General features: G+C 36.3%; 2 protein-coding genes across 2 annotated transcripts; both read left to right on the forward strand.

Annotated features, from left to right (window-relative positions):
* The first annotated feature begins 4,496 nt into the window (after positions 1-4,496).
* On the forward strand, positions 4,497-12,502 carry LOC128547338 (uncharacterized). The gene is made up of 3 exons (XM_053519743.1): positions 4,497-4,577; positions 7,639-7,977; positions 10,773-12,502. The coding sequence occupies exons 2-3, from the start codon at positions 7,646-7,648 to the stop codon at positions 11,926-11,928; spliced, it is 1,488 nt and encodes a 495-aa protein (XP_053375718.1). The 5' UTR covers positions 4,497-4,577; positions 7,639-7,645; the 3' UTR covers positions 11,929-12,502.
* An 8,862-nt stretch (positions 12,503-21,364) lies between these two features.
* On the forward strand, positions 21,365-27,168 carry LOC128547542 (uncharacterized). The gene is made up of 5 exons (XM_053520524.1): positions 21,365-21,413; positions 21,846-21,948; positions 22,317-22,474; positions 23,294-23,837; positions 26,634-27,168. The coding sequence occupies exons 1-5, from the start codon at positions 21,365-21,367 to the stop codon at positions 26,911-26,913; spliced, it is 1,134 nt and encodes a 377-aa protein (XP_053376499.1). The 3' UTR covers positions 26,914-27,168.
* Positions 27,169-27,696: the final 528 nt, after the last annotated feature.

Below are 27,696 nucleotides of genomic sequence, written 5' to 3' on the forward strand. Positions count from 1 at the left end.
TACCTGAGGTAACGGAAGTCAGACGAAATGGAAACGGTCATTAATCCGTCCAGATTCAGCTCAAAATTGCGGAAAAAGTAAACGGTTATGAGAGCCTTTTCTTCCCACCATTATTTTCGTCTGTCCGCATGCTTTAAAAATATACATGTTGTTTTAGGTCAGTCATTTGCAGATAATACGGTACAGGTCGCGCAATGTGTGCACTTTTGGCCATTTTTGTCTCATAATTTAGTGTCCTGAAACCTGCGTTGTTTTCTCGTTTTTATCTCAGAAGCAACATAATCGGCAGGCTGAAAATGTCACATAATGAAGCGCTAGGTTTATGCAATGTATTCGCTCAACACTTGCCTTGAATTAATCAAAATTGGATTTTTTACGGGTTTTGTTTTTCGCACTGGTATCAGTGCAGATTTGTGAAATTTTCAAATCTACTGTCCCTTGGGCCCATTTACTGGGAATGAGTTAACTGTATATCTGAGAATAAGGTAGGCAGCGTCTGTGCATTCCGATTGGTCAGTCATGTAAACAACCTCAAGAAGTATCTACTTTTTTTTCAAAGTTGAGATTTTTACTGCATTTACAGTATTCTATTTTACATTTTGACCAAAATTTGATAAGAGGTTTTAGCTTTCCAGGTATGTGTGTAAAGAAGGTTATCCTTTTATTTATAGACATGTGATAGAAACATATTCCATATGTACTTCTTTTTCCCAATACTAGTAGTAGAAACCTATCAAACACCACAAATACGAGTAAACATTCTGCTAAAACTGTTAAATATTCCACGAAATAAAAACAAATTTGTTTCGGGTTTAGCGCTGTTTACTATGTTACGGCTGGAAGTTAACATAGCTAGTGTTCCTGGATCCTGTATTCTCATAAAGTAACTACCAACTTCAGCACATAAATCAGAGTTGGAGGAGAATGATTTCGGACACGTACCTCCTATCATGTCGTCATGCTCTCTCCGGGGATCAAATTCACGATTCATAGATCTGCGCTCCTTCTATTGAGCTCAGCGGAAGGGATAAAGGACAGAAAAAAATATCTGTTGTGACTGAGACTCTTCAACAGCGGTTGATTGTTGCCATTATCGACTCAAAAGCCGTAACTTTATACGGAGGACTGGAGGCTCAAACTCGCAACCCCTGCTTTCGTATTAACGAGATATTACAATTTTTACGGGCACGTGTATATGTGTAAGGTTTTCTTTTTTTTATTTTAATATCAAATTTCAGAATTTAGCCATTTTCAACATTCATCGGAAGTTTATAGAGAGTGTTAGGGATAATAGAAAGAAAAACAAGATTCAAACAACCTTTACTCGCGTGGCGGGGCAGCTAAGTCAATGGCCATACGTCTGAAATAATATCCATCTGTCATTCAAAGGCTACCTTGTGTTCCATATTATTTACTTGAAGTAGATAAACAGATGTTTTAATTTTGAGTTTTAGGATTAACAGTTTGATTATTAAATGTACATGTCTAAATGGTTAATGTATAGTACGTGTAGCTGTGAACGTCGATGTTATTATTTGTATTCAGATTCTATAATAAATAGCCATTATCTTAACATGTTTATTGAGTTAATTTCTATATTGTTTTGTAAATTGATTTAGATGAAATAAACGATTAAAATCTAAAAAATTGCAGTCATTGTAGATCTTTTTAATAAATAAATTTTGATAAATTTTGTTATAAATTGTCGAAAACTTCCAATGTTTAACACAGACATGTTATCCGCTTTTATGCATAATAATTAATAGGTGTTTCCATAATAATAAACTGAAAGTAATAATTTATCGCATTAGTCATAAGGAATTATTAGTCATAATAACAGGGGCTTCACTTTTCAACTGGAAAGAAATCGCGCTAAAGCAACAGAGTAAATTAAAAAATATATATATACTGATTTTTTCGCGTTTATGAATGCCGAAATTCAAACATTATCTAAACGGATAAGTAACTTGTATAATTTTACCGCCGACGGTTTCGTCGGAGGACCGTCTCAAAATGTATCAGTTTTCGTGAAAATATGCATACTTCTTCATATATTAAATAGAGGGGTGGTCCTTGTCTGAGCAGACATATCTTCATAATCTGATGTCCGATTTTAATAAATGGTACTTTGTTGCAAAGGGCAAGCCAGTACCAAAAGAAAAAAGGCCACGTCAGGTTCGAACCCGTCGGCTAGGGGCCAAGGCCATAGGTCAAATTCCGGTAATTTTCTCAAAATATGAACTTGTCAGAGCAGTCAAGACGGTCCTGAAAGTGCAAGCACTACCTTCACTGAGTCCAGTGACACCATTGGAGCAATTCTCACGGCTCCCCGGGTCGGGTCAGCTTAGTCTTGGCCAGCACCTTACCGTATATAACAAGTTTAATCATTTTCTGATACCTGTCCAGAGCTCTGATGGCCTCATATGGACTTGTAAGCAGCTTAAATGTAAAGCCAAGTCATCTACGAACATATTCATATATATATATGGTATAGGTAGGTACCTGGGATGTAGAGACTCGAACAAGGGTCAAAATCTAACATAGTGTCATTATCAACTGAAATTCAGTATAAATTACAATAATAATAATTTAAAAAAAGTAGGACAGGTATCAGACAATGATCAAACTTTTGTTATATGTGGTAGGATGCTGGCCAAGACTAAGCTGACTCGACCCGGGAAGCCATGAAAATTGCTCCAATGGTGTCATTGGACTCAGTGAAGGTAGTGCTTGGGTTTTCAGGACCGTCTTGACTGCTCTGACAAGTTCATATTTTGAGAATATTACCGGATTTTGACCATGACCCCTAGCCGACCGGATTCGAACCTGACGTGGCCTTTTTTCTCTAGGTACTGGCTTGCCCTTTGCAACAAGGTATCATTTATTAAAATCGGACATCAGGTTATGAAGATATGGCTCCTCAGACAAGGACCACCTCTCTATTTAATATATGAAGAAGTTTGCATATTTTCACGAAAACTGATACATTTTGAGACGGTCCTCCGACGAAACCGTCGGCGGTAAAATTATACAAGTTACATATCCGTTTAGACAATGTTTGAATTTAATTTATAAAAGTTATTTCATTAAAATATCTTGTGTTTGGAACATTCTACAATTATTTGAAGTTAATGAAAACATGGACATTTTACGTACGGAAAAGTACGGAAATACAGCTTTTTATTTTACCCTTTCACCGGTAGACGGGCGACATGCGATACGACATTATGAAAATGTCGCTTCGTATTGTCGAGTGTCACTTCGCGTATGGTGTATCGTTTGGAATTGTCGCGCGTCGACCCTCACCCAAACCCGCGACACGCGACATACGATACGACATCTGGAAAATGTCACTTCGCGTTGTCGAGCGTCGTTTGTGATTATCGCATGTCGTTTGAAAATGTCGCCGTCGCGTTTGCAGGGTCGACACACGACAACGCGAAGTGACATCGCGACAATACGAAGTGACATAGCGACAATGCGATACGACGCTCGACAACGCGAAGTGACATCGCGATATATCGTGCTTTTGAAAGGCGACATTTCAAAGTGGATACCGCGACATTGTCGTTTGGGATTGTCGCCGTCGTTTGCGATTGTCGGGTGTCACTTCGTAATGTCGCTATGTCACTTCGCGTTGTCGTGTGTCGACCCCGCAAACGCGACGTCGACATTATAAATGGCCCCAACAGGATTCCGTAACAAAGTCCAATATCGACGTATCAGAAATAGCACCAGGTCAGCTGAAAGTATGCATTTGTGAAAAAATAGACTGTTGTACCGTTTAAAAATATATGATAAATAAAAACTTATTGAGTTTACTTGCTAGATAACTTGTCGTGTCCCGTTCTGTAACGACGTGACATACATGTAATGTCCTCAAAACGTCGCGTTTTTCGGCAATTACCTACGACCTTTTAAAGTTTGCTAGCAAAATATCCAACGAGAACACACGCCTTTCTTATTTGATAATTTTAAAGTGCACACCCTGCAGCAGACTGTTTCAGAAAATGAAAAACGTTGGCCGCACGGAAAAAATGTTATATAACAAAATGCATAAATTTGGACGTTAATATTTTATAACAATTTCGGCGTGTGTTCATTTGTTTTCATAAAAATGGCGGTCTATAAATGCACTAAATATATCTAGATTTTGTCACATACACTGGAACAGTCAACTCAATGCGCAATCGAAAAAAAGGTGAAATCACCAAACTTTTGATAAAATTATGACAGAAAAACGAGCAATTAACAAGAAAAATCAGGTGCCACCAGATGGCGCTTTTAACTTGAACGCATAAACGTCAAAAACGAAAAATATATATATATTCTGAAAATATAGAGACTGATCTAACTGTGTCAAATTTCATTCTTTTCCGTCAAATTTCTACATTCCGGTCCTAAGGTGCGGATCGACCTTAAACACGGTAAGTGTGTGATAAAAATGAGTTTAGAGTAAAGAGGTGCGTCCATAAGATTCGTCACCGACTGGATCAGCTCAGGTAAAATATCGGTAATTGAAATCGAAAGTAGAAATCAAAATGACTGTTCTTAAAGATTGATATACACAAAAATAAGTAAGTGTTTCATGTAAGCTATTTTAAAACACTATATTTAAGCAAGTTTTCAAACATTTGTAGTGTTAATCTAAATGTGTGAGCTTGTATTTTAACCCAACGACATAAACACGAATGACCTAATTATTTTATAAATACTGTAATAGTTGTCGGCTAATATTTCTATGTATCTACTTTTCCTTTCGTAAATTGAATTGGAACTTGACGTGTGATCGTTATGATAAAGATCTGAATTAATATTTAGAAAACTATGATAAAGACAGATAAAGATGTGATGGTTGATATCTTATCACAATACAGACCATTTTTGACAACTAATTAAATTTAAATTTACATATCCCAAATGAAAACAACAGGGTAACAAACTACTATAACAAACAACTAATCATATACAGTATACCATTACATGCAAATGAGACAAAAGTATACTATATAACAAACCACCATCAAGGTATTATTATTAAAGATCTGAGAATGATCATTATAGCACTCAGATCTCACACTAAGGCCTTAACAAAAAAAAATCTTTGTTTCCGGTAACATGCTCAAAAAAATTAGGGTAGGTAGGTCTGAAATTTTTTTTTTTTTTGATTTTTTTTATTAAGGGAGACTTTTCGGAATTATTTTTTTTTTGGTCAAAAAATGATTACAAATAAGAGGGTTATGCCTTTAGAGCATCAGTAAGTTGATTTCTAACATCACTGGCCATGTTTAAAGCATAAAAAGTGCAGTTTTGCATCTTTTTGTTAAAAAGTAGAAAACAATATTCTCCAAGGCCATAAAAACATTTAGGGTCGGGCCAAAAAATTTAGGGTAGGTCGGGATACCGGAAACAAACAATTTTTTTTACGCCTAATCATAAAAAGCCTACCATTGCAACCCCTTAGTTACAGAATACCGTAATTTCTGTTTGACAATTCACTAAGACAAAGCAGAGTTGACCAGAAATAACTGTTTATTCCTACAAATGTTCCCGTGACATAATTTACCTAGAATTACCTAGGATATTTATGGAAAAAGTCAGATTATTCTCAAGTATTGCAAAGGCAAATATCAAACTCCTACGCAGTGATCTCCCTTGCCCCTACGCAACATTAGCGTAGATCACTGCGTACGAGTTTGGGTAAGTATAATGGTTTACTAATGTTATTCACAATATTTTACGATGTAAAAATGGTATACTAATGATATACAAAAGCAGCGCACAACCATTGTTTACTAGTATAGTTAGTATCATGTTGAGGGTCAAATAGTATACAAAACTTGTAGGCCTAATGCTACACTATAGATATCTACTGTAAAATCATTTAATTTCGTGGGCATGAATTTTCGTGTTTTTGGACAAAACAGCAATTTCGTGGGGATATAAATTCATGGATTTGAACATATTAAAATGAATGGGAATTTTACTTGTTCGTTGGAATTAAATTTCGTTGATTGACACAACCACGAAAACCATGAAAATTAGTTCCCCGCGAATATTAATGATTCCACAGTTTACTAAATCGCATAGAATTACTATAAAACTGATATAGAATTAGTTGTAAAAAATATTTTTCCGGCCGCAGGCAGGCATTGATTTCACCTTCCTTTACTTCTTGTAAATATGGTCATTTAACAACTGATTTCAACTGTAGATTTTGATTGGTGGATAAAAATTCCTACGGCTTTCTAATGGAATAGATACTATTTTCTTAAGGGTAGTGCAGGTGCTTGGAGCTGTATTGTTAGACAGTATAATCCGTTGCAAGACTCCTGTGGAAATAGCTTACGTCATAAAACCGAATCTCCTCGGTTGTGCAACTGCGGCATAGTTCTACTACAAATCTGCCAACTTTGCAACTCTGATACGGAGTGACCTCCCGTAAACGATTTACAGTCAACTCGTTCCCAAGTCAACTGGTCCCCCAATTCTGGCCATTCCGTATCCCTTTTCGATTTCAAAAAATGGTCATTTCGTCCCCCACTTTCCGTCCGTGTGTCCGTGTTCTTGTCTAGGCTGTAACTCTGCCATCCATAAAGGGATTTTGAAATAACTTGGCATAAATGTTAACCATAATGAGACGACGCAGGATTCAGACCCTTGGCACCAAAGTCAAGGTCACACTTAGAGACCAAAGCTTAACAGGGTCAGTTTCGTGTCCGGTCCATAACTCTGCCATCCATGAAGGGATTTTAAATTGACATGGCAGATATGTTTACCATAATGAGATGATGTGTCATGCGAAAGACTCAAATCCCTAGCTCAAAGGTCAAGGCCACACTGAAGTCAAAGTTAACAGGTGTCCGATTCATAACTCTGCCATTCATAAAGGGATTTTGAAAATACTCGGCATAAATGTTCCCCATAATGAGACGATGTGTCATACGCAAGGCTCCTCTTGCTGTACGGTCAAGGTCACACTTAGAGGTTAAATGGTAACATGGTTTGTTTCTTGTCCAATCCATAACTCTGACATCGATGAAGGAGTTTTAAAATTAGTTGGCATAAATGTTCTCAATAATGAGATGGCATGTCATGCGCAACACACAGACCCCTAGCTCCACTAGCTCCAGGGTCAAGGTCACACTTAGAAGTGTCTTTCTCCTGTCTGGTCCATAGCTCTGCCTTTTATCAAGGGATTTGAAAACAATTGGACACAAATGATAACCATATTTAGAAAATGTGTTGCTCTTATGACCCGGGTCTCTCAGGTCAAGGTCACAAAATTATTCATACCTAAACCTATCCTTGCATATTTTGCGCAGACAACTGTGGCTTTCTTGGGCAAGCTTCGGGGGCATTTGTCACTAATAGTGACAGCTCTTGTTAGTCTTACTTTTGGGTCAAAGTTTCCTAGAGTATGAATAATATAATAATGATGTAAAATATGTGTTCTGTGAAATATGTTCTACATGAAAACATTTTTTTTTACTACATTTTGTTTTGCTTTATAAATACCCGATCATATGTTCATATGTAAAAGTACACAGTGCATGAACGTTTCGTAGCTTAAAGTGTGCATTGACAAATGCGGCCGTGTATCATTTTTAAAGGTACTTCTTGTTTTTGTTTGGTTAGCATTAAAATGGCTGCAGAAAGACTCTCCACATCAATCAGAGACGGTTCGGATGCGGACTTTGACTACACATGTACGCCGTGTGGGGAAGACCATATAAGGGAGGAAGCTGTAAAGTACTGTCCGGAATGCGAGGAGTATCTGTGTGCAAAATGTACCAACCAGCATGGCCGGAGAAAAGCTACTCTTTCACATAAACTACAAGACAAAGACGTCACTAAACGAGTGTCTATAATAACTATAGCTACAAAATGTCGTTACCATATAAACAGAGACATTGAGATGTACTGCGAAACCCATGATATGGTCTATTGTACGAAGTGCATAGCAAAGGAACATAGGTACAACCTCTACTTTGTTTTACTCCTGTAGTCGCATCGCTCATTGTACCCCCCGAACAATGCAGTTGTAAGGGGTTTATACTGGTTTCAGGTTGTCTGTCTGTCTGTCCGTCTGTATTTGCAGAGTTGTGGGACTTTGTTTTTGTTACTATCCTAAAAACATAGAATCTGCATAAATTATGCAATATTGTGCGCGCCTAATATCCCGAACCACTGCACACAATTTAATGAAATTTCACACAAGTGATAAGTAGTAACCCTAATTATGCATAATCACGTAAAGTTCTTTCAGAAAAATGCAGAGTTACGGGACTTTTTTGTTTCTTTACTATATACATACAGTTTGCATATGCAATCTTGTGCGCGCCAAATCTCCCGAACCCTTGCAAACAATTTACTGAGACTTCACACAAGTGATCAGTACCAGCCCTAGTTGTGCAAGATGCATGTAACGTTCTTGTAGACAATTTTTCTGTAGAGTTACGAGACTTTGTATTTTGTTACTATACTATATACATACAGTTTGCATATGCAATATTGTACATGCCTAATATCCCGAGCCATTGCACACAATTTAATGAAACTTCACACAAGTGATCAGAAGTAACCCTAGTTGTGCATGGTGCATGTTTAGTTCTTTCCGGAAAAAAATGCTGCACAGTTCATTGTATGGGGCTTTGTTTTTAGTTAATATACTATATACATACAGTCTGCATATATAAATTTGGGCGCGCCAAATCTCCCGAACCCTTGCAGCACACAATTTGATTAAACTTCACATAAGTGGTCAGTACCAAACCTAGTTGTGCATGGTGCATGTTACGTTTATTTAGATAATTTTTCTGCAGAGTTATGGGATTTCGTTCTTTGTTACTATACTGTATGCATACAGTCTGCATATGCAATATTGTGCGCACCTAATCTCCCAAACCTTTGCACAAAATTTAATGAAACTTCACAAGTAATCAGTACTAACCCTAGTTGTGCATGGTGCATTTATGAATGTCAGTATCTTTTTAATTCGCTTGAGCACAAAGTGGTCGGAGTGAACTATTGTGACAGCTCGTCGTCCGTCCGTCTGTCCATCCGTCCGTCTACATTTTCCTCTAAAACCTATACTCTGGAGCCTTGTCGTGGAAGATAATGAATCTTCGTCTATTTGTGCCTTAGGTATTTGTTTCTCAAAAGACTTAAAAATCGTAGAGCGGGTCCGGGTCTGGCCGGCCATTGGCAGTAACTGGCCACTGCGCAAAAACATCTTTACGCAATGCCGTTGTAAGGTCTGTTTGCGCAAATACCGAAGCAAATACCGATGGTTTCAGTCCGCCCGCCATTTTAAAAAATTGGAAAATTAAGAATCTTCAATACGATTTCAGTAATTTAACGACAGATTTAATTTTAGCAGGAGTAATTTATCTATATTCAACTTTTGACATGTATGAATTTTATAAAAACTCCAAGGTCGAACAAATGCAGTTTCGAGGAATATAGTTTACTGTCTTGTCGATATCCGTAGACACTTGAGGGAGGCTGTAGATGTTGCAGTGGCAGAGTAAGCCCGACGAAATCTTAACAATTCTTGACAATTCGGACACTTGCAGAAAAAAATATATTTAAGCAAAAAAATTGTTCCAAATAACTTTAAATATTATAATGAATTCTTTGATTAAAAGTTATATTCAGATATATAAATAATTGTTCTAATGTCATAGCAATCAATTGTACTCTGTATATCAATGATTTTTATCTTGGCGATCTCGTTTCGAACCCCACACTGCTGCAGTTTAGCTAAGATATGAACCGAACATGTTATCACATCTACTTTTTGTGTTTTGCTATAAAAATAATTCGTTCTTTGAGATATAAGTCGGCATTTAGATGGTAACCTGTGTCAAAATTGCACATCATATTTCGTGTCAAGAGGATAACTAAAAAAATATTTGGAATATAGGCAGGTGCTGATAAGACGATGTGCAGACTGCAACAATCTACATTACAAATTACCCCCAATTACCCCTACCCACCAATCACCCCCCCCCCCCCCCCCCCCCCCCCCCCCCCCCCAAAAAAAAAAAAAATAATTAAATTCATTCAGTATCATGCCCTTTATTATCCTGTCACCACCACCGCACACACATACCCTGCTTTTCCCCTCTCCCCTCCCAACCACCTCTCCCCCCACCCTCCGCTCTCCTCCCATCGGAACAAAACATCTTTAAATTTTACTTTTTCTTTAAAGTTTGCTTCCGTCCTCTTCTGATATATCCCTTGTATCATATAGGTATATAGCGGAAATTTTAAAAATCTACCTGCCCGACTTCAAAGTACCGGTAATTTCAGACAAAAGTATTGCCGCATGAAATGTGGTCTCTTTCCATATATATATATATATATATATATATATATATATATATATATATATATATATATATATATATTATTGAAACAATAAGTTATTCTTGTCTGAAATAGCAGGCCCAAATTTAAAATAATTTTACACAAATGTTTGTTTTCTCTGGTGCACTTGGTGAAATTTGTTCAGTAATTTTTATTTAATATCTGATTTGTCAATTTTGAAATAGCATGGCCGTAAAGGGTCATGGTCTCTTTTTCCTATATGTATATAATGGAATATTTAAAACGCATGAATAAATTAATTTTAGCTTGTTAAAGGAGAGCAGCATACAACCTAAGATCATAATATTCAATATCTGGATTACTTTTATTAAACGAACTTTTCTTGTCTTTCTCATAATGTGGTTAATATAAAGTGCTCATTTTCACTTGTTTCTTAGGTCGTGTAATGGCGTCAGTGAAATTGAAGACATGCACACATCTCTCGTTCATCAAAAAGTGGTACAGCATTTAGAGATGCAGACGAGAAATATTCAAGAGCGTCTTTTAGCCGTTGATAGGAAAACACAGAAAAACCTGGATAGCCTTGAAGAGCAAAGGGTCGATATACTTGCCAAAATCGAGGAAGTTGAGCAGAACTTGATAGAACATATCCGAAAATTAAAACATGAAGCAATTACCTCTCTTAACAAGGGCTATACTTCGGAGAAAGAAGACCTGAAGTATACTATCAACAAGACGGCAGAAACGAAAAAAGAAATTGAGACTGTAAGTAGCCAGTTGCAGTCATTTACCAGTATGAAGGCAGGACAACAGTTTGTTCAGATGAAACTGATACAACAGACTGTAATTGATGCAGTAAAATTGATTGAAGAACGCGAGGCGACAGGTAGTAAAACTTTAGGTTTTACAGAAAATACAGACTTGAAGACCTCCATTTTGACAGCGACATCTTTAGGACATGTGAAAACAGTAACAGAAAATGAATGTCAAACTGCCAAAAGAATATATAAGATGAAATCAAAGAAGGAGATAAATATCAAAATGAAAAACGACCGTAGAGCGTGTTATATATCTGATGTATGTCAGCTACAGGACGGTACAATCATACTGGCTGACTGCAGTAATTATAAGATTAAGAAGCTTGATGTAAATTACAATATCAAGGATCACTGTAAACTAGAGTATAATTCCGCGGGTATCTGTTGTACTGGTCAGAATGAAGTCGCTGTGAAAATGGGCAACAACAAGGTTCAGTTTATATCAGTCGGCAGTTCATTGTCTAAGCTGAGAGAGATATCTGTAGAAGGTGGAGGCTATTTGGGAATGGCTTACTGTGCTGGAGAGCTGTGGATATCTACCGGAAGTGGTGTCAATGTCTACAGTACATCCGGTACTCTACTGAAAACTATAAGCCAAGATATCAATGGTCGGAATATATTTAAATCGACTCCACGGCATATGGCAGTCAGTGGGGAAACTGTTATCATAACAGACGACAGTGATGGCGCCATCTGTCTGGGAAGAGATTGTACGGTACAAAAAGAACTACGGGATAAAAGGCTTGCCTACACAAAAGGTGTTTGTGTATCTTGAGATGGAACAGTATTTCTGTCTGGATACAATTCAAACAATATTGTGATGTTTGCTAAAAATGGGAAATGTCTCGGAGAGTTGGTAGCCAAAGACTCTGATCTGAAGAATCCAGTTGCGTTGCATTATGACAGCAAAATGAATCGTTTGATCGTAACATGTGCTTCTTCTGACAAAGTAATTATTTTTGATATATCCGACTGATTTTACGTATTCATTTGTACTTCAAAAATTTCAAAGCAACTTAGATCTGTGCTTAATGACATCCAAATAATTACCAAACTAAAGTTCATTCTTGCAACCTACCTGCAAATAGTTTGATGTTAAAATATAACCATTACTGCAGTATATGTATTAAAAATAGTCAAAACTACAAAATAATACAAGTTACTTTTATTTATCACCTTAAATATTGCCATTTGAATACAATCTTATACGGTTTTCAATTTTTCTGAACTACTGGACACGGTAACGTTGTCACTTATGGAGCTTGTGCTGTGTCACACAGAATGTGCGTTTACAAAATTCATATAAATTGTCCGATGCTTCAGATATTAAGCGACATTATTGATCTTTAGTATTCGGCCATTTCGTGCAGCGAATCGGAACGTGTCGGCGAAGCGTGAATTGTAAAAATGAACTGCATATGAAGATTTTAAACATTACATTTCATAAAGAAATCAAACTTAATATTGTGTGCGTTTGTTTTAAATCACCGATTTTGTTTCTTATAATTAAGTACCTGTGCTATGTTTTTGTTTACTGATAAAACATGAAGAAGAGATAAGACTGAAGAAGAATCGAAGAAAGAAAGACAGTGTTGTAGAAGAGAAGTTACACGAACTAATGTAAATGATAAATAAAGTGGAACTTCTTGGGAAAAACAACATGAGGCAGAGATATCTAGACAAGGTTCTGAGAAAGAAAGACAATGCTGTAGATGAGAAGTTGCAGAATTGACAAATATGGTGGAACTACTCTAAATAACAAGAGCTGTCCGTAAGACAGCCAATGCTCGATTATTCGAGTTGTTGTTTAAGAAACAAGAATATAACCCTAATGTTAAATATCTACAGAGTTCAATCCAGTATCTGCATTAGCTTTGGAGATAGTAACTTGAATGCAAAACTTTAACCAGTCCAAAAGGGGCATGATTTGGCCAAAATACATGTCAGGGTTATGGGACTTGATTCTGTTACCTAGTTTTATATTCCCGAAGACACAAGTGTTGCTGTTTTTGTTTTGTTTTTGTTTTTGTTTTGTTTTTTGTGGGTTTGTTTTTTGTTTGTTTGTTTTTTCAAATCAACATCTGCAGTAGTTTTTGATATTATAATTTGCATGCAAAACTTTACCCAGGATTTTATAAGTCCTAAAGGGGGCTAATTTGACCAAAATACATGTCAAAGTTACGGAGCTTGATTCTGTGAGGTTGGTTATTGGCATAGAAGAAGAAAAAATATAAGTTTTAAAGCGATATACGCTTCGAATAGGCAAGCTAAAATGAGGAACTTTTTTGGAGAAAAATCACGTAAAACTAAAATACAAACAGTTCTTTTTGAAATTTTGATGCACAAAATCTGCGTGAAAATATGGATAGGGGAAAATTAAAGACAATACAGTGAAAACGAAGTCGGAGACCCCCGTATTTTTTCGTTTATTTTACAGTAAAATAAATTTATATGATAATTTTAGTGTTTTTGCTCTCTTTTTTTTTTAATCTATGGGACTGTTTTTACGCACTGCTCTGGCATGATTTTTGCATAAAGTAACCTTTCCGTCGGCGAATAGTTAGAGAACATATTTGAAAATTACATCATCGGGCTTGTTATATTAAAAGAAAAATAATTCTTTTTTAATTAAATGGACGCCCCGAAACTAAATTAATCGCCGTAAAAACAGCAACGTCGCAACTATTTAGGGCAAGGCTAAAACGTATTTTTTCGACGCCATTTGCGTAAAAAATGTGCATTTTACCTTTTTAATAATTGTAAATCAGGTAAAGATCAACTTTTGCTTTTATTTAAACATGTTATCAAGGATGCAATTTATTTTTGAAATTCTGCTCATTACGCCTTCTTTACTTTAATACTAATAGTACCAAACCGAAACAGTGACGACATTATATAAATATCGTATGGCAGCCTGTGTGACATTGATATTGTCAACCCGAGGGCAGAATGTCACCCGAGGCGAAAGCCAAGGGCAAACTTCTGGTTACATAAAATCGAAGAAACAAAAAAATATGAAAAAAATAATTTCAAGCAAATAATGATAGGCTAATGATAATGATGATAATATAGAAGTTAAGTTATTTATTCACTTGAGCATTTTTCTTTTATTATTTAATTTTCTGTACATTTATACATATATAGATCTAGTATAATCTATTAATTATTGTATAGGCGTAGAATCTGCGGAGGGTCCTCCCTCCTGAAGTCATGATCCGAGCAAAGGAAATGTCTAAGATTCTCTTGTGCATCTTCCATCCAAATAAAGTACAAGCTCTATCCAGGAAAGAAAAGCTTCACACTCGTCGCAGAGAACTAGGGTATCGCACCCGGATCCCTTGTACCTGAAGTTGTCACCCTGATAGATAGCACCTAGTAACACCAACGCGCTTTTCCAGTCATAATCGTTAATAAAACGAAGAAAATTGGAAACATTACTTTTGAGACAACTTGTTCCGTGCTGCAAATTCACCCTTATAAGTTATTATGCTGGACTGATTCTGCCTTTGCGAACAGTGTAGATTATGATCAGCCTGCACACCCGTTCAGTCTGATCATGATATACACTGTTCGCCATTCAGTCAGTAACTTTGGGAAAGCACCCCTTTTAAGAGTTAATGGTTCTGTACAAATTGTAAGATGATCAAGTTCGTTATAGATCAAAAGGATTTAAAATTACCAAGACAACACATTCTTTACTAGTTTCGACTTTTATGTCTTCGTAAGAAATATAACCGTATAATACAAACGACGTTATAGAAATTTAGCGAGGTAAGTGTAAAACATGTTAAAATATATTTACAAACTTTGGTTTAAACATAGTCTCACGCTTATTTAGAAAGATTATCCAAATCACCAGAGCATGAAAAGAAACTGCTGAAAAATTACTTGCATCGGCGTAGCTCTTATTAGTCTGTACTACACTAATAAAACACAAACAACACCATATGCATGACCAGACGTGAGTGTTTATTAAGGCAATGTAAGCAGCCGGATAATTACAATACATCACAAAATGAAACATTTTTTTTTTTTTTTTTTTTTGGTCACACAGATAATACCATACGTCTCTTGCCTTCAAAACTAGATGAAGAAACAAAACTAGTGTGTAAAAATCATAGCCAATATCTGATTTAATCCGAAGGCACGCTGTCGCGAACTGACTCGCCCAGGAAAAACACAGAGATCAAAACATTTTTTTTTTTTTTTTTTTTTTTTTTATGAAATTTCTCTGAGAAACCTTTGTCCTTTTGTCAAATGTCAGATCACTGAATGTTGGACCCCATTCATAATGCGTATGTAGACGTATGATATCATAATGATATTATAAATCAGTTAAAGTGAGATTTTACATCATTTGCTCAAATACTGAATTTATAGAATACTAGTAAAACAAAATAATAAATGTCAAGATGACTTCATGTATTAATATTTACTTCGTCATTAAATGACCTTGGAATAAGCAAACATGTCTTTGAAACGTATTTCATATTTGTAAGAATTTTTACACAATGCATTGAATATGAAAACTGAAACTAAATATAGATCAAAATGTTAAATATCAAGAAGACTTAATATACACATATTTTGACTTCGCCATTTAATAGATGACGTTGGAGTGTACAAAAATGTCTTTTGAAATGTACTTCGTATTTGAAAAGAAAGAAAAAATCACAATACATTGAATATGAAAACTGAAACTTAATATAGATCAAATCAAACAAAGTCATATTTTCTTTGCAAAGTACATAAGCCTTTATTCTACGGAAAATGATGTTTTAAAAAATATGCAAAAATTTTGCCGCCATGTATTTTAATAACTAACATTAGATCTTCCCCCTTAAATTTTTGAAACAAATTTAACTTGTTCGGAGTCGTCTGGTAGAATGGCCAGTATCTGATTACACATCTATTTATATGTACATACATGTACGCTTCACTGAAAAACCCCGTGCAAAATCCATACTGACCAATATCAATTATCACCCTTTGTAAAGCGTTCCGCGTTCAGACAAATATTTCACGCTATACTTCGAAACGCGTGAAATAAAAAATCTGTACTACACTAATAAAACACAAACAACACCATATGCATGACCAGACGTGAGTGTAGAATTCGAAAAGAGCGGGCTGGTGTTGTTATAAAAATAACTGTTTAGAAACTGCGAGTCTACTCTCTAAAGAATCAGCGACATATCCGTCCTTACTGTTTTCGCTTTTCAACCTACCGTGTCTTTTCCAACAGCGTTCATTTACACCGGAATTTGCAGCTGCTGAAGCGCCACCTGCACGAAGTGAATGCAAACTTAAATTTAAATCTCCAGCAGCTGTGTTTTCTTTAAGTCTAGAAACTATAGTTTCCCTGGCCCTTGTATAACTCAGAGGTTTGTTTTTATATATGAGACGGCTTTTGCCATGCGACCTGAAACAAGGTCTAAACAAAAACTGTTCACTATCAGAAGTTTGACCAGACACATCTAAATAACGCTGAAGCATTGCAAACGGACATGCTGAGGTAGAACCTTTTGAAACGACAACTTCGTTACCGAAACGATATTGGTCAGTTTTGCTTTTGCGAATAAATAAACTGAAATGATCTTCATGAAACTTTACATCATTACAATGAAGATTCCTGATTTCGTCGTACCTTAAAAAGGCTGAAAAACCTAAAAGAATCATGCACAAATCTCTGAGAACAAGAACATCTCTCGTATTTACATGTTTGCTACAAAGCTCTATCAACAACTGTGAAGAAACAGGATCCTTTTTATTTACAGTTCTGTGAGAAATACGTTTCGCAGAATCTAATAAATTCTTCACAAATAAATTGTCTGTTGGATCAGTAAGATTTCTCAATGAATGTGCCCACTTAATGCTATATACTGTCGATGAAATAACATTATCTGAAAATTTTTTATCCAAAAGATCTGTCAAATATAGACACACAATAATTGGAGAGGCAGGTATAGACTGACCTCCTTTTGAACTTGCGAAATGTTCCCATTTTTGAAAATAATGAAAGTACTTCTTAACTGTATTGTCACTCTTAGAGTTCACTAAAAATCCGGCCATTTTATGGGTGAGGTCATCAAAAGATCTGTCTGATAATCCAGTCTTCTCGACTTCACTGGCAATGCATTGCTGCAAGCTCAAACCTGAAGGATAAAAACAATTTCTGTTTCACAAGTTATTCAATTCTTACAGCAACAAAGCCAAACAATAATTGTCTGCCGTCAAAAATCCCGTTTCTACCTTTTCCTCTTTTTGTCAACTTTCCAGGCTGAAAATAAACACAGTCTTTAATAAATATAGCTTGACTTCCGCTCGGAAATAATTCTGGCCAGTATGGCGCAGACTTCCACTGAGGAACTACAATTGTACAGTGACATCTGTCGGCTAATATCTTACGAATACACTTCAAAATCAATCTAGGCGGAGGAACAATCCAGTTGTTCTCTTCAGACCAAATTTGCTTAAATGCATCAACGCCCGTTTTGCCAGGACACCAGTACCTAGAATTAAAATTACTGCATTTTGCGTTGTAATGACAAGCGAAACGATCTACAGAGTGTGGTCCCCATTTTTCGTCTAACGCCCAGAATATAGAATCTAAAATGGACCAGTCGTCACTGTCTGAACATCGACTAAGGTAATCTGCCTCAGAGTTATCTGCCCTTGGCAACCACTTAGGAAATAAAGAAATGTTATTTTCTGAACAGAATTCGTTCACTTTAATGAAACATCTTGCAAATACGGCTTACTACTGCCGATTCGTAAAACTGAGGTTGCATTTTTGTTATCTGTATGTACAATTACTTTTTTATCCTGCAAATTTGTAACATGACTTTTCATCACGCGGTAAACAGACTCTAATTCTCTCCATGTGGAACTCAAAATACTTTCGGAACCTAACAAACTTCCGGTTACTTCGCTATTCTCGCTTTCTTCGATAAAACCACCAAATCCAGCTCCACTGGCGTCAACAAAGACGTTAGCATATTCTACATATCTAGCTTCACTGGCGTCAACAGTGACGTATGCCCGATTAACAGATTTTGTTTCTAAATCATTCATGTTCAGTTTTCTCAAATTATCTTTCCAAAACATTATTTCACATAAGGCGGTAGAACTAACCTGAACTGGGGCGTTCCAGCCTGATCTGGAAGCTACACAATCATACAGTGACCTTGAACGTAACCTAACCGTATCACCTATAGCACTCTGCATAGAAATGAGCTGGCCTATCAAACAAGCTATTTTTCTCACGGGCACAAGAACTGAACCGTTACCAATTTGGTTAATCAAGTCATCAAGCAACTTTTAAGTTCGACAGATTCTATCTTCGGTCACTTTTAGGATACCATCCGACATGTACCATTCATAGCCCAACCAAACCGCATATAAACACGGTAACCAGTGACATTTGTCTTCTGATAATAAAAACCCGAAATTAAGTAAATCTTGCCTTATGAATTTTGCAGTAGTGAAGGCTGTTTCAAAAGTACTTGCTCCTCCCAAACCATCGTCTAGGAATAATACGATTTTGAACCCAATTTCCCTCCATTTTTTAACACAGATTCTTAAAATTTTTGTAAATATAAATCCGGCAGTAGAAATTCCAAATGGTAAAACTTGAAAAACGTAATAACGTTTCACACCGTTTTCCAGCCAAGCAAATCCGAGATACGTCGTATGCTCGGGGAAAATCATTATATGATGATAAGCCCCCTTTATGTCAAAACTGAATAAATAGTCTCCTTTTGAAAATATGTCTCTGGCTACCGAATGATTTTCAAAACAACATTTATACTTAAACAAATCTAAATTCAAGTGCCTACAGTCCAAAACGAGCCTTTTCTTGCCTGAACGATTGATTGCTACAGTAAGTGGATTTATCACCTTCGGCGGTGCTGATACTTCTCGAATACAGCCTTTTGATAATAAACTTTGAATTTCTTTTGAAACGAATGATGCATTATCACGGGCTGATTTATTATTGTTTAATTCTATAGAACTGGACACCTTCTGGAAAGGTAACTTGTAACCGTTCTGAATTATGTCTAAATATATACTCCCCTGCACCGGCATCTTGCCAGTGTTTGAAAGAAGACTTCAGTCTACCAACAGGAGATTCTGCATTTTTCGTCTGCGCTAACTCAGACTTACAATTTTTGTTTAATATTTTGGTATTTTCAGACAATTTTGAACTTAGCAGAAAATCATTTTCTCTCTCCCGGAGTTCAAATCTTTACAGCTAAAAGAACTAACAAAAGTACTTATCTGTACATTCTTGTCCGACTGAGACTCAGTCTGCGCCACACGACAATCAACCCTCCAGTGGCCTGGCTTGCCGCACCGGAAACAAGAACCTGGTTTCCTGTTTGCCGACAGCGTCTGTGGTCTCGTTGATATGGACGCAGTACCGCTGGACTGGTTACCGGGGTTTGTGTAGGGAACGTAACGTCTGCTCCTCGTACGTCTCTCCCGCTGAACTTTACGTTCTGCCTGCATTTGGGCTCTGTATATCTTTTTCTCGTCATCGGAATCGTCTGCCAGTGGGTGAGCTTCGTATTCGTGTACTACTTTCCAACCGTGTTCCGATGAATCAGCGAGCTTAATACATTTTTGACGATGCTGAAGAATATCAATACCTTCGGTAATTTTGCTGATGGCATTATCTGCGGCCTCGTTTGAAGAATCTCTGCTCGCCTCTTTTACAAAACCCTCTGCTCTACGCAATTTGTCTATAACTTGCGAATTAACTTTGTACTGTTGTTCATGTCCCTTTTTCTTAAATACGTAATTATCATGAAGATTTTCTTGAATCACTGAAATCTGTGACTGTGATAATTCCTTCTGGTTATCACTAATCCTTTTCTCAAAAGCCTCAAATTTGCTGTTTATCATTGTCTCTAAGCGCGAAAGCATGGCATTTTCCTCCTCCATTTTATCCGGCTACCACGTGTTATCTAACAAATTTAACTTGTTCGGAGTCGTCTGGTAGAATGACCAGTATCTGATTACACATCTATTTATATGTACATACATGTACGCTTCACTGAAAAACCCCGTGCAAAATCCATACTGACCAATATCAATTATCACCCTTTGTAAAGCGTTCCGCGTTCAGACAAATATTTCACGCTATACTTCGAAACGCGTGAAATAAAAATTATGCACCAATAACTAAAATAAATAATGAATTACATTTCCCCCTTAATCACTGTTGATAATGTGAACTTCGGAATGATAATATAAACGCATAAACTGAATTTTCTAAGATCCAACAAAAATGGAATGTCTGAGTTGTTATACGCCCGTCTCTGAAAGAGCGGGCGTATTATGTGAACACCCGCGGCGCCGAGTCCAAGCATGTCCGCTCTCTAAGTCGAACATTTTTCATCCGATCTGCACCAAACTCGCTCACAATGTTTTGGGGCATAATATCTCGGCCAAGTTCGATAATCATCACAGGCACTGGATTATGGCCCTTTAATTTCTCGAAAAAATCTGCAGATTTAACCTTGTCCGTCCTCTAAGTCGAAAAGTTTTCATCCGATCTTCACCAAACTTTGTGACAATGTTTTAGGTATAATATCTCGGTTAAGTTCGATAATCACCAAAATAGCCCCAGGCACCCTTAGATTTTGACCCTTGAATTACTCGAATTCTGCGAAATTAGCCTTGCCAGTTCAAACAGTTTCAGTTTCAGTCAGTCAATTTCTGATTCCTTTTACTCTATTTGGAAGGTTAACAAGGCGTACAACATCAACATTATTACCTTTGTGATACGTAACTGAATATTAAGACGGGCATATTTGGTGACAGTCTGGCACTCTTGCTTTTATGTTAGCGTCATTTCCCTTTGAATTATCCGTTAGGAGCCGCAATATTACGCTTTGCCACGGAATGGGCGTATATGATGAGTTGCTTTAACAGCACGTGAGCGCGAGAATCTCTCTATTAACATACGTTTTCTCTCCCGTTAAAACAGTCCCAAAAACTGACCGAACAGCAGTTTTAAAATAGAACACAGAAATAATTCATATATCAAAACAGTGTTTTTACGCTATATGGCGGTTTTAACACGATAGGTGGTTATTCGTCGAGTGTAATAATTTCACGAGGGCGTAGCCCGAGTGAATTATTTCTAACGACGTATAAACGACGGAGTGTATATATGGTGTTAAAACACGGCTTTGCGACCCCAAATGGTAGGTCGTCACACTCCTTTGTTTATGCACGTCCAGACCGGAAATGGTAATACGTCTTGTGGAATAGTTCAATCATCTTGCAAATTTCATGTGTCCTGGAAGCTGAGTAAAGTGTATAAATTTGACCCTTATTCTTTTATCAGATACTTGCACTAGCGAATTTAGAGGGGGCGCACCCGCCCCTCTAAAATCGCCGGAGCATAGGTAATTTGTCCTTTTTTCTGGGTAAATTAAGTACAAAATATGCATTTTTTTCTCGCTCGCTACGCTCGCGTACATCCTGTCTATTATTTCAAATAAAATTTATAAAATATGCATTTTTATCGCTCGCTGCGCTCGCATAGATAATTTATCTTTTGTTCTAGATCAGAAATTTGCATTTTTTTACGTAAAACGTAATTTGTCTTCTATTCTGGGTGGAGAAAAAATTAAAATCTGGATTTTTTTCTCTATAACATAGGTACTTTTTCTTTTTAAGATCTGGGTGAAAAATATGCATTCTTTCTCGCTTGCTATGCTCGCACATTTAAAATACGCACGAGCTTCTATGAAGCTCTTTACTTTTATGTTAAAAGTTCTAGGTAAACCCTCCCAAAAAATCCTCATTATTCGCGCAAAGAAATTCCGAGATAATTTTTTCATGACAATTCATAAAACATGACAATAAATAGCATTTTATTTGTGTTGATTTTGTCACAAAACATGTCACCTCAGAACGCCCAGACTGCACCAGATGGATCCACTGTTTTCCAAATTTGTCTGGGGAAGCATGCCACCGAACACCTTTCCCCCCCCCCCCCCACCTCTACACTACAAATATTTTACGCCCCCTCTAACACCAAATCCTGTAGTATCCGCCCCTGACTTGCGTTCTATTATTATTAATATTTCTTATGTTCCATCTATTTTCAAATCTGTAAATACATGTATGTCTTTTTTAACATTTCAGTGACGACGACGACGGTTACGAAGCGGATGATGAAGGTTCCGAATGTTCACTTATACCGTCTCCACCAAAAGTTGCACCACCCCATGTAACCTTCACTTTCTCTAAACCAGAAGTACCTGTAACACTTTTGAAATCTGATGGTCAACATATTTCAACTGGTATGCATTCTTTCCGGAACAAAATATTTTTTCAATTCTCAATTTTTTCTTAGTCTAGTTTTCTATGGAATGCCGCAATGTCACAGGATGAAAGATATGTGCAATCAGCCTGGGCACGAACCCATGACCCAACGCTTTCAGGGCTTGTCCTTTACTGGCTTAGCTTTCACACAAATTATCCACTTTTTTGTAATCAATAAGAGAAATATGAACATTCCTTCAAGTGTTAATAAGTTCTTTTTTTTTCAAAAAAACTGTAAATGTTTTTATCTAAAATTATGTGGTCACTTGCTAAAGTTTCTTTTCTTAATTCATTGAACATACTTTACTCAACTTTGATAATCGGTCACTTCAGTTATAAAACGGATGTATAAACATATAAAAATAAATGATCAATTATACTATGATTGTATTTCATATCTTTCATGTCTAAAAGTGTCTTTTCTTTCAACTTAAACATCACAGACTTAGAACCATTTGAACACCACATTCAGTTCAGCCAAAATTACAATATCATTACGTAACTTATACGCCCGAAGTTCGAATCGAATACAGTCTATGTAATATAATGGATTTTTGTCCTTATTTATTTATTTTATCGATTATTTGAAACTCCTAGATGACCGATTACGAAAGCAGAATAGTGTGTTATGTATTAAGGAAACAATCCCTTTATTTTTCAAATTAGAACAAAAAGGTAAGTATTCAGAGATCTGACTTTTCAGACATTCATTTGCCACCTATTCAGAATCAAGAAGGGCTTACTTATGAAGAATATGTAGAGTTGTTATATATCTTAATTCATATTCAATATTTCAGGTCCTAACAATAACAATAACACAGCAATCTTTGACCAGGAGCGTGGCGAGAAACGAAAGCTTGATGAAAATGGAAGTAACACGCCTACGCCCAAACAACAGAAAAGATATCATGTGCATGGGGGTTATATCATGGGGGTAAAACGTGAGGTTCAAGGGGAGTATTCGGTGGAAGACATTAAACGCTTGAAGCTGTCACCGGAAGAGGACAGTGAGACACGGTCACATGAAAATATGCATTTGCTTTCAAACAGCTTGTCTGGCACAGAAAGAGGCAATGATTTAAACATCACTTATAGTGCTGCCTCCTTTGTCTCTTCTGTGTCATTGCCGACTTCTTCAGATGGGAATGCGCCTTACAAAAATACCAAAACTGAAAACGCTGATAAAAATAACATATCTGAAAACGAGGCAACTTCCTGTCCATCACGCTGTCAGTGCAACGTTATTGTGAGCTCTTTTGTGCGATATCTACGAGAAGAGGCTAACTGCAAGGTTTATGCTACGCATGATGCCGTTTCCCGCGAATGTGATCATCCAAAATGGTAGGTATATATGTCAGTCGTGCCGTACTCATTCCATATTTTGCTATGATCATTTTATACAATCTGTTTTCAATATTTTCGTTTTGGTGTACGATGTAAATTGAATCAACCATTAGATTTTTTGTATCATTTTACTGTTTCGGTTTCCGTTCTATCGTATGTCCATATTTTTTTGATTTTTCAGTTTTACCATATATATTTATTTTCTATAACCTGGTTTATTTATTGTTAATATTTACATTCCGTTCTATATTGGTATAATTATTAGATTCACCACATTATTTTCTATACTATAATGTTTCATTCTACTTAATTTTAATATCGCAATGATATATAGACCAAGCGTATTATTTTATCAATTATTTTAATATTCATTCTATTATATTTTGTAATGAGGAACTGATTTACCGTATTATTTTATTCTCGACTGTATTTGTCAAATTGATGATAAAATAGGATTGTTATAATACTAGCCCGATCTAGGATGCTGTTTTCGGCTCGAGTGGATTTTTGCCAGATCGGATCTCACGAGGCCAAGTTGTCCCAGATCTAGCTACTGTTATAATGACCCTTTTATTAATATATATCTCTACCTTTTGTGGTCGCATTTTGTCCTTCGTCCGTCGTCCGTCCGTCGTTCGTTCACAGTTTCTTGTGAACACGATAGAGACCACACTTTGCAATTAATTTTAATCAAACTTGCAAACAACTTGTATTGGCATAATATCTCGGTTCTTTTCGGAAACTGGCCAGATCCCATCATGGGTTCCAGAGTTATGGCCCCTTAAAGGGCCAAAATTTGCTAATTTTGCTTGTGAACACCATAGAGACCACATTTTGCAATCAACTTTAAATTAATCAAACTTGCATACAACCTGTATTGGCATAATATCTCGGTTCCATTTGAAAACTAGCCAGTTCCCGTCATGGGTTTCAGAGTTTTTGGCCCTTAAACTTTAAAGGGCAAAAATTTGCTAATTTTGGCTTGTGAACACCATAGAGACCACAATTTGAAATCAACTTTAATCAAACTTGCACACAACTTGTATTGGCATAATATCTTGGGTCCTTTCGAAAACTGGCTATATCCCATCATGGGTTCCAGAGTTATGGCCCCTTAAATGGCCAAAATTTGCTATTATGGCTTTTGCAGCCATATAGAGATTTTATTTATTGTTTGATTTGATACAAACTTATAAAATATCTTCAACAACAATAAATCTTGGATTCCATGATGAAACTGTCAGATCCAATCATATGTTCCGGAGTTATGGCCCCTGATTGACCCCCAGAAAGAGACAAAATTTGTTAATTTTTACCTTGTGATTGTTTGTTGTTTTTTGGGTTTAACGCCGTTTTTCAACAGTATTTCAGTCATGTAACGGCGGGCAGTTAACCTAACCAGTATTCCTGGATTCTGTACCAGTACAAACCTGTTCTCCGCAAGTAACTGCCAACTTCCCCACATGAACCAGAGGTGGAGGACTAATGATTTCAGACTCAATGTCCTTTATCAAATAGTCACGGAGAACATACGCCCCGCCCGAGGATCGAACTCGCGACCCCGAGATCCGTAGACCAACGCTCTTACCTACTGAGCTAAGCGGGCGGGCTTTTTACCTTGTGAACACGATTTGATGACATTTTATATTTGATTTTAGCCACACTTACACACAACTTAAGTAACAATAACATCTCAGTTTCTTTCGAAAACCGGCTAGATTCCATCATAGGTTCTGGAGTTACTGTTCCTGAAAGCGGCAAAATTTTCTATTTTGGCGGTTTCAGCCATATAGAGGTTTCATTTATGATTTGATTTGAAACAAACTTGCACAGAATGATTATCTTGATGATTTCTAGGCCTGGATCGAACTGAGTCATGTTGGATCAAGAACAAGGTCATAAGGTCGAATCAAAGGAAAAGCTTGTTAACAACCTAGAGGCAACATTTTTGACCCTGTCTTCATAAAACGTGGTCAGAATGTTTATCATGATAATTTCTAGGTCAGGTTCGAAACTGGGTTATATGGGGTCAAAAACTAGGTTACCCGATCAAGTCAAAAGAAAAGCTTGTGAACACTCTCGAGACCCGCATTTATGGTCCCATCTTCATGAAACTTGGTCAGAATTTTTATCTTGATGATTTCTAGGCTAAGTTTGAAACTGGGTCATATGGGGTCAATAACTAAGTCACCCGGTCAAATCAGAGGAAAAGCTTGTTAACACTCTTGTTCATCTGATGTGCATGAAACTTAGTCAGAATGTTTGTGTGCATGAAATATCGTAGGAATTTTTATCTGAGTCATGTAGGGTCAAAAACTAGGTCACCAGGTCAAATCAAAGAATAAACTTGTTTACACTCAAGTGGCCATGTTTTTTGGTCCAATCTTATTGAAAAAAAATCAGAATATTTGTCTCAACAAAATCACTAGTTAAAACGTGTTTACTCTGTGATTGTGTGTTACTCAGGTGAGCACCTTGTTTTTTTTATTTTGTTATTGAACGAATATTTCAATGTTTATCGATATTAAAATGTAACTAAGTGTACATTTTTTATGTGTGCTATTCATAGAAGGTGACGCATATTAATGAAAGTCGTCTGACAGCATACAATACAAAAGGTACAATACGGACTTTTTCCTGTATATTCATTACAAGCCGTTTTTACGAAATTTATATAGGTATATAATAAAGTGAATAATTGTATTTTTTGTTGTCAACGTTTTCACCGTAGGTTTGTATTTCTACACTCTTCTAATGTAATAACGAGACTTCTTATTTTCTTACAATTTTCAGCGAGGCTCGGTCACAAAAAATCAGCGAACTAACCATGTCTGACAGTTCTTCCTCCTCCGTCGCTTCTGTGTCATTGCCGGCCATTTCAGTCAACAGTGTAGACCTGAGTGCGCCTGTCAACTTAATACCGGAGCCTATTGTGAGCACTTTTGTTCAATATCTACGAGAACAGGCAAAGTGCAAGGTTTTTGACGCATTTACCCGCAAGTCTGATAATTTGGAAGAGTGGGTTTATATATCAGTCGAGCCACAACAAACTTTCGATATTTTGCCATGTTGATTTTGTTTTTCGTTTATTATCCATTTTTATTTTCTCTCTCTCTTTTTTTTTTTTTTTGTTTGTTTGTTTGTTTGTGTGTTGTTTTATTTTTCATTCTACTGTATTTCGAATTAACAAACTTTTAATGGCATTAGACTTTTTTTTCTATTTATTTTACTGTTTACGTTTTCGTTGTAAAGAGTTTCGATCTGATAATTAGAATTTTTGGTTTTATTTCATTTTCAAAATTTTCAGTTCTACCGTATTTCGGTATGATTAGAGCTTTTATTTGGAAAAAGTGTTTTAAGATAAATAATATAACAAATTTTGCTATAAGTATTGGATTATTCTCTAAATTTTCGTTCCACTGTACATAACTCGTATTGATAATTTTAATCACCGTATTTCGGATTAACCCAAATTTGATTTTTCGCATTTTTACTGCTTACGTTTTCATTCTTAGACTAATGTATTTTATTCTGGTTATGTGATTTTTGGTTATATTTTATTTTCAAAATGTTCAGTTCTATCGTATTTTTGTATGATTATTTCAAATGATTTCTTTTATTTTGACAAATTGTTGTTAATATAATCATTCTTACGTGTAATTATTTCCCCCCAAAATTTTCTTCCGTTCGAAGCTCGATGCAATAATCTAATTTTTCCTCTTATCTAACATTTTATGCCCCACCCCTCCCACACACACACCAAAAGAATCTTTCGACAGTTTGCTTAATTTAGCCTTTTCGATATAATCAATTGATCTTTCAAATCAAAATCTCTTCTTTTCATTTTCATTCTATT

This window comes from Mercenaria mercenaria, chromosome 12 (genome assembly GCF_021730395.1).
Source record: "Mercenaria mercenaria strain notata chromosome 12, MADL_Memer_1, whole genome shotgun sequence".
Classification (NCBI taxonomy): domain Eukaryota; kingdom Metazoa; phylum Mollusca; class Bivalvia; order Venerida; family Veneridae; genus Mercenaria; species Mercenaria mercenaria.

What these genes read in the sequence shown, in the direction of transcription:
- LOC128547338 (XM_053519743.1), top strand. Translation starts at nt 7,646, where the DNA reads ATGGCTGCAGAAAGACTCTCCACATCAATCAGAGACGGTTCGGATGCG. An exon ending in TGCATAGCAAAGGAACATAG is followed by an intron (nt 7,978 to 10,772) that starts GTACAACCTCTA and finishes CTTGTTTCTTAG; the next exon opens with GTCGTGTAATGGCGTCAGTG.
- LOC128547542 (XM_053520524.1), top strand. Translation starts at nt 21,365, where the DNA reads ATGGTAGGTCGTCACACTCCTTTGTTTATGCACGTCCAGACCGGAAAT. An exon ending in GCACGTCCAGACCGGAAATG is followed by an intron (nt 21,414 to 21,845) that starts GTAATACGTCTT and finishes TTTCTTTTTAAG; the next exon opens with ATCTGGGTGAAAAATATGCA. An exon ending in TGGTCAACATATTTCAACTG is followed by an intron (nt 22,475 to 23,293) that starts GTATGCATTCTT and finishes TCAATATTTCAG; the next exon opens with GTCCTAACAATAACAATAAC.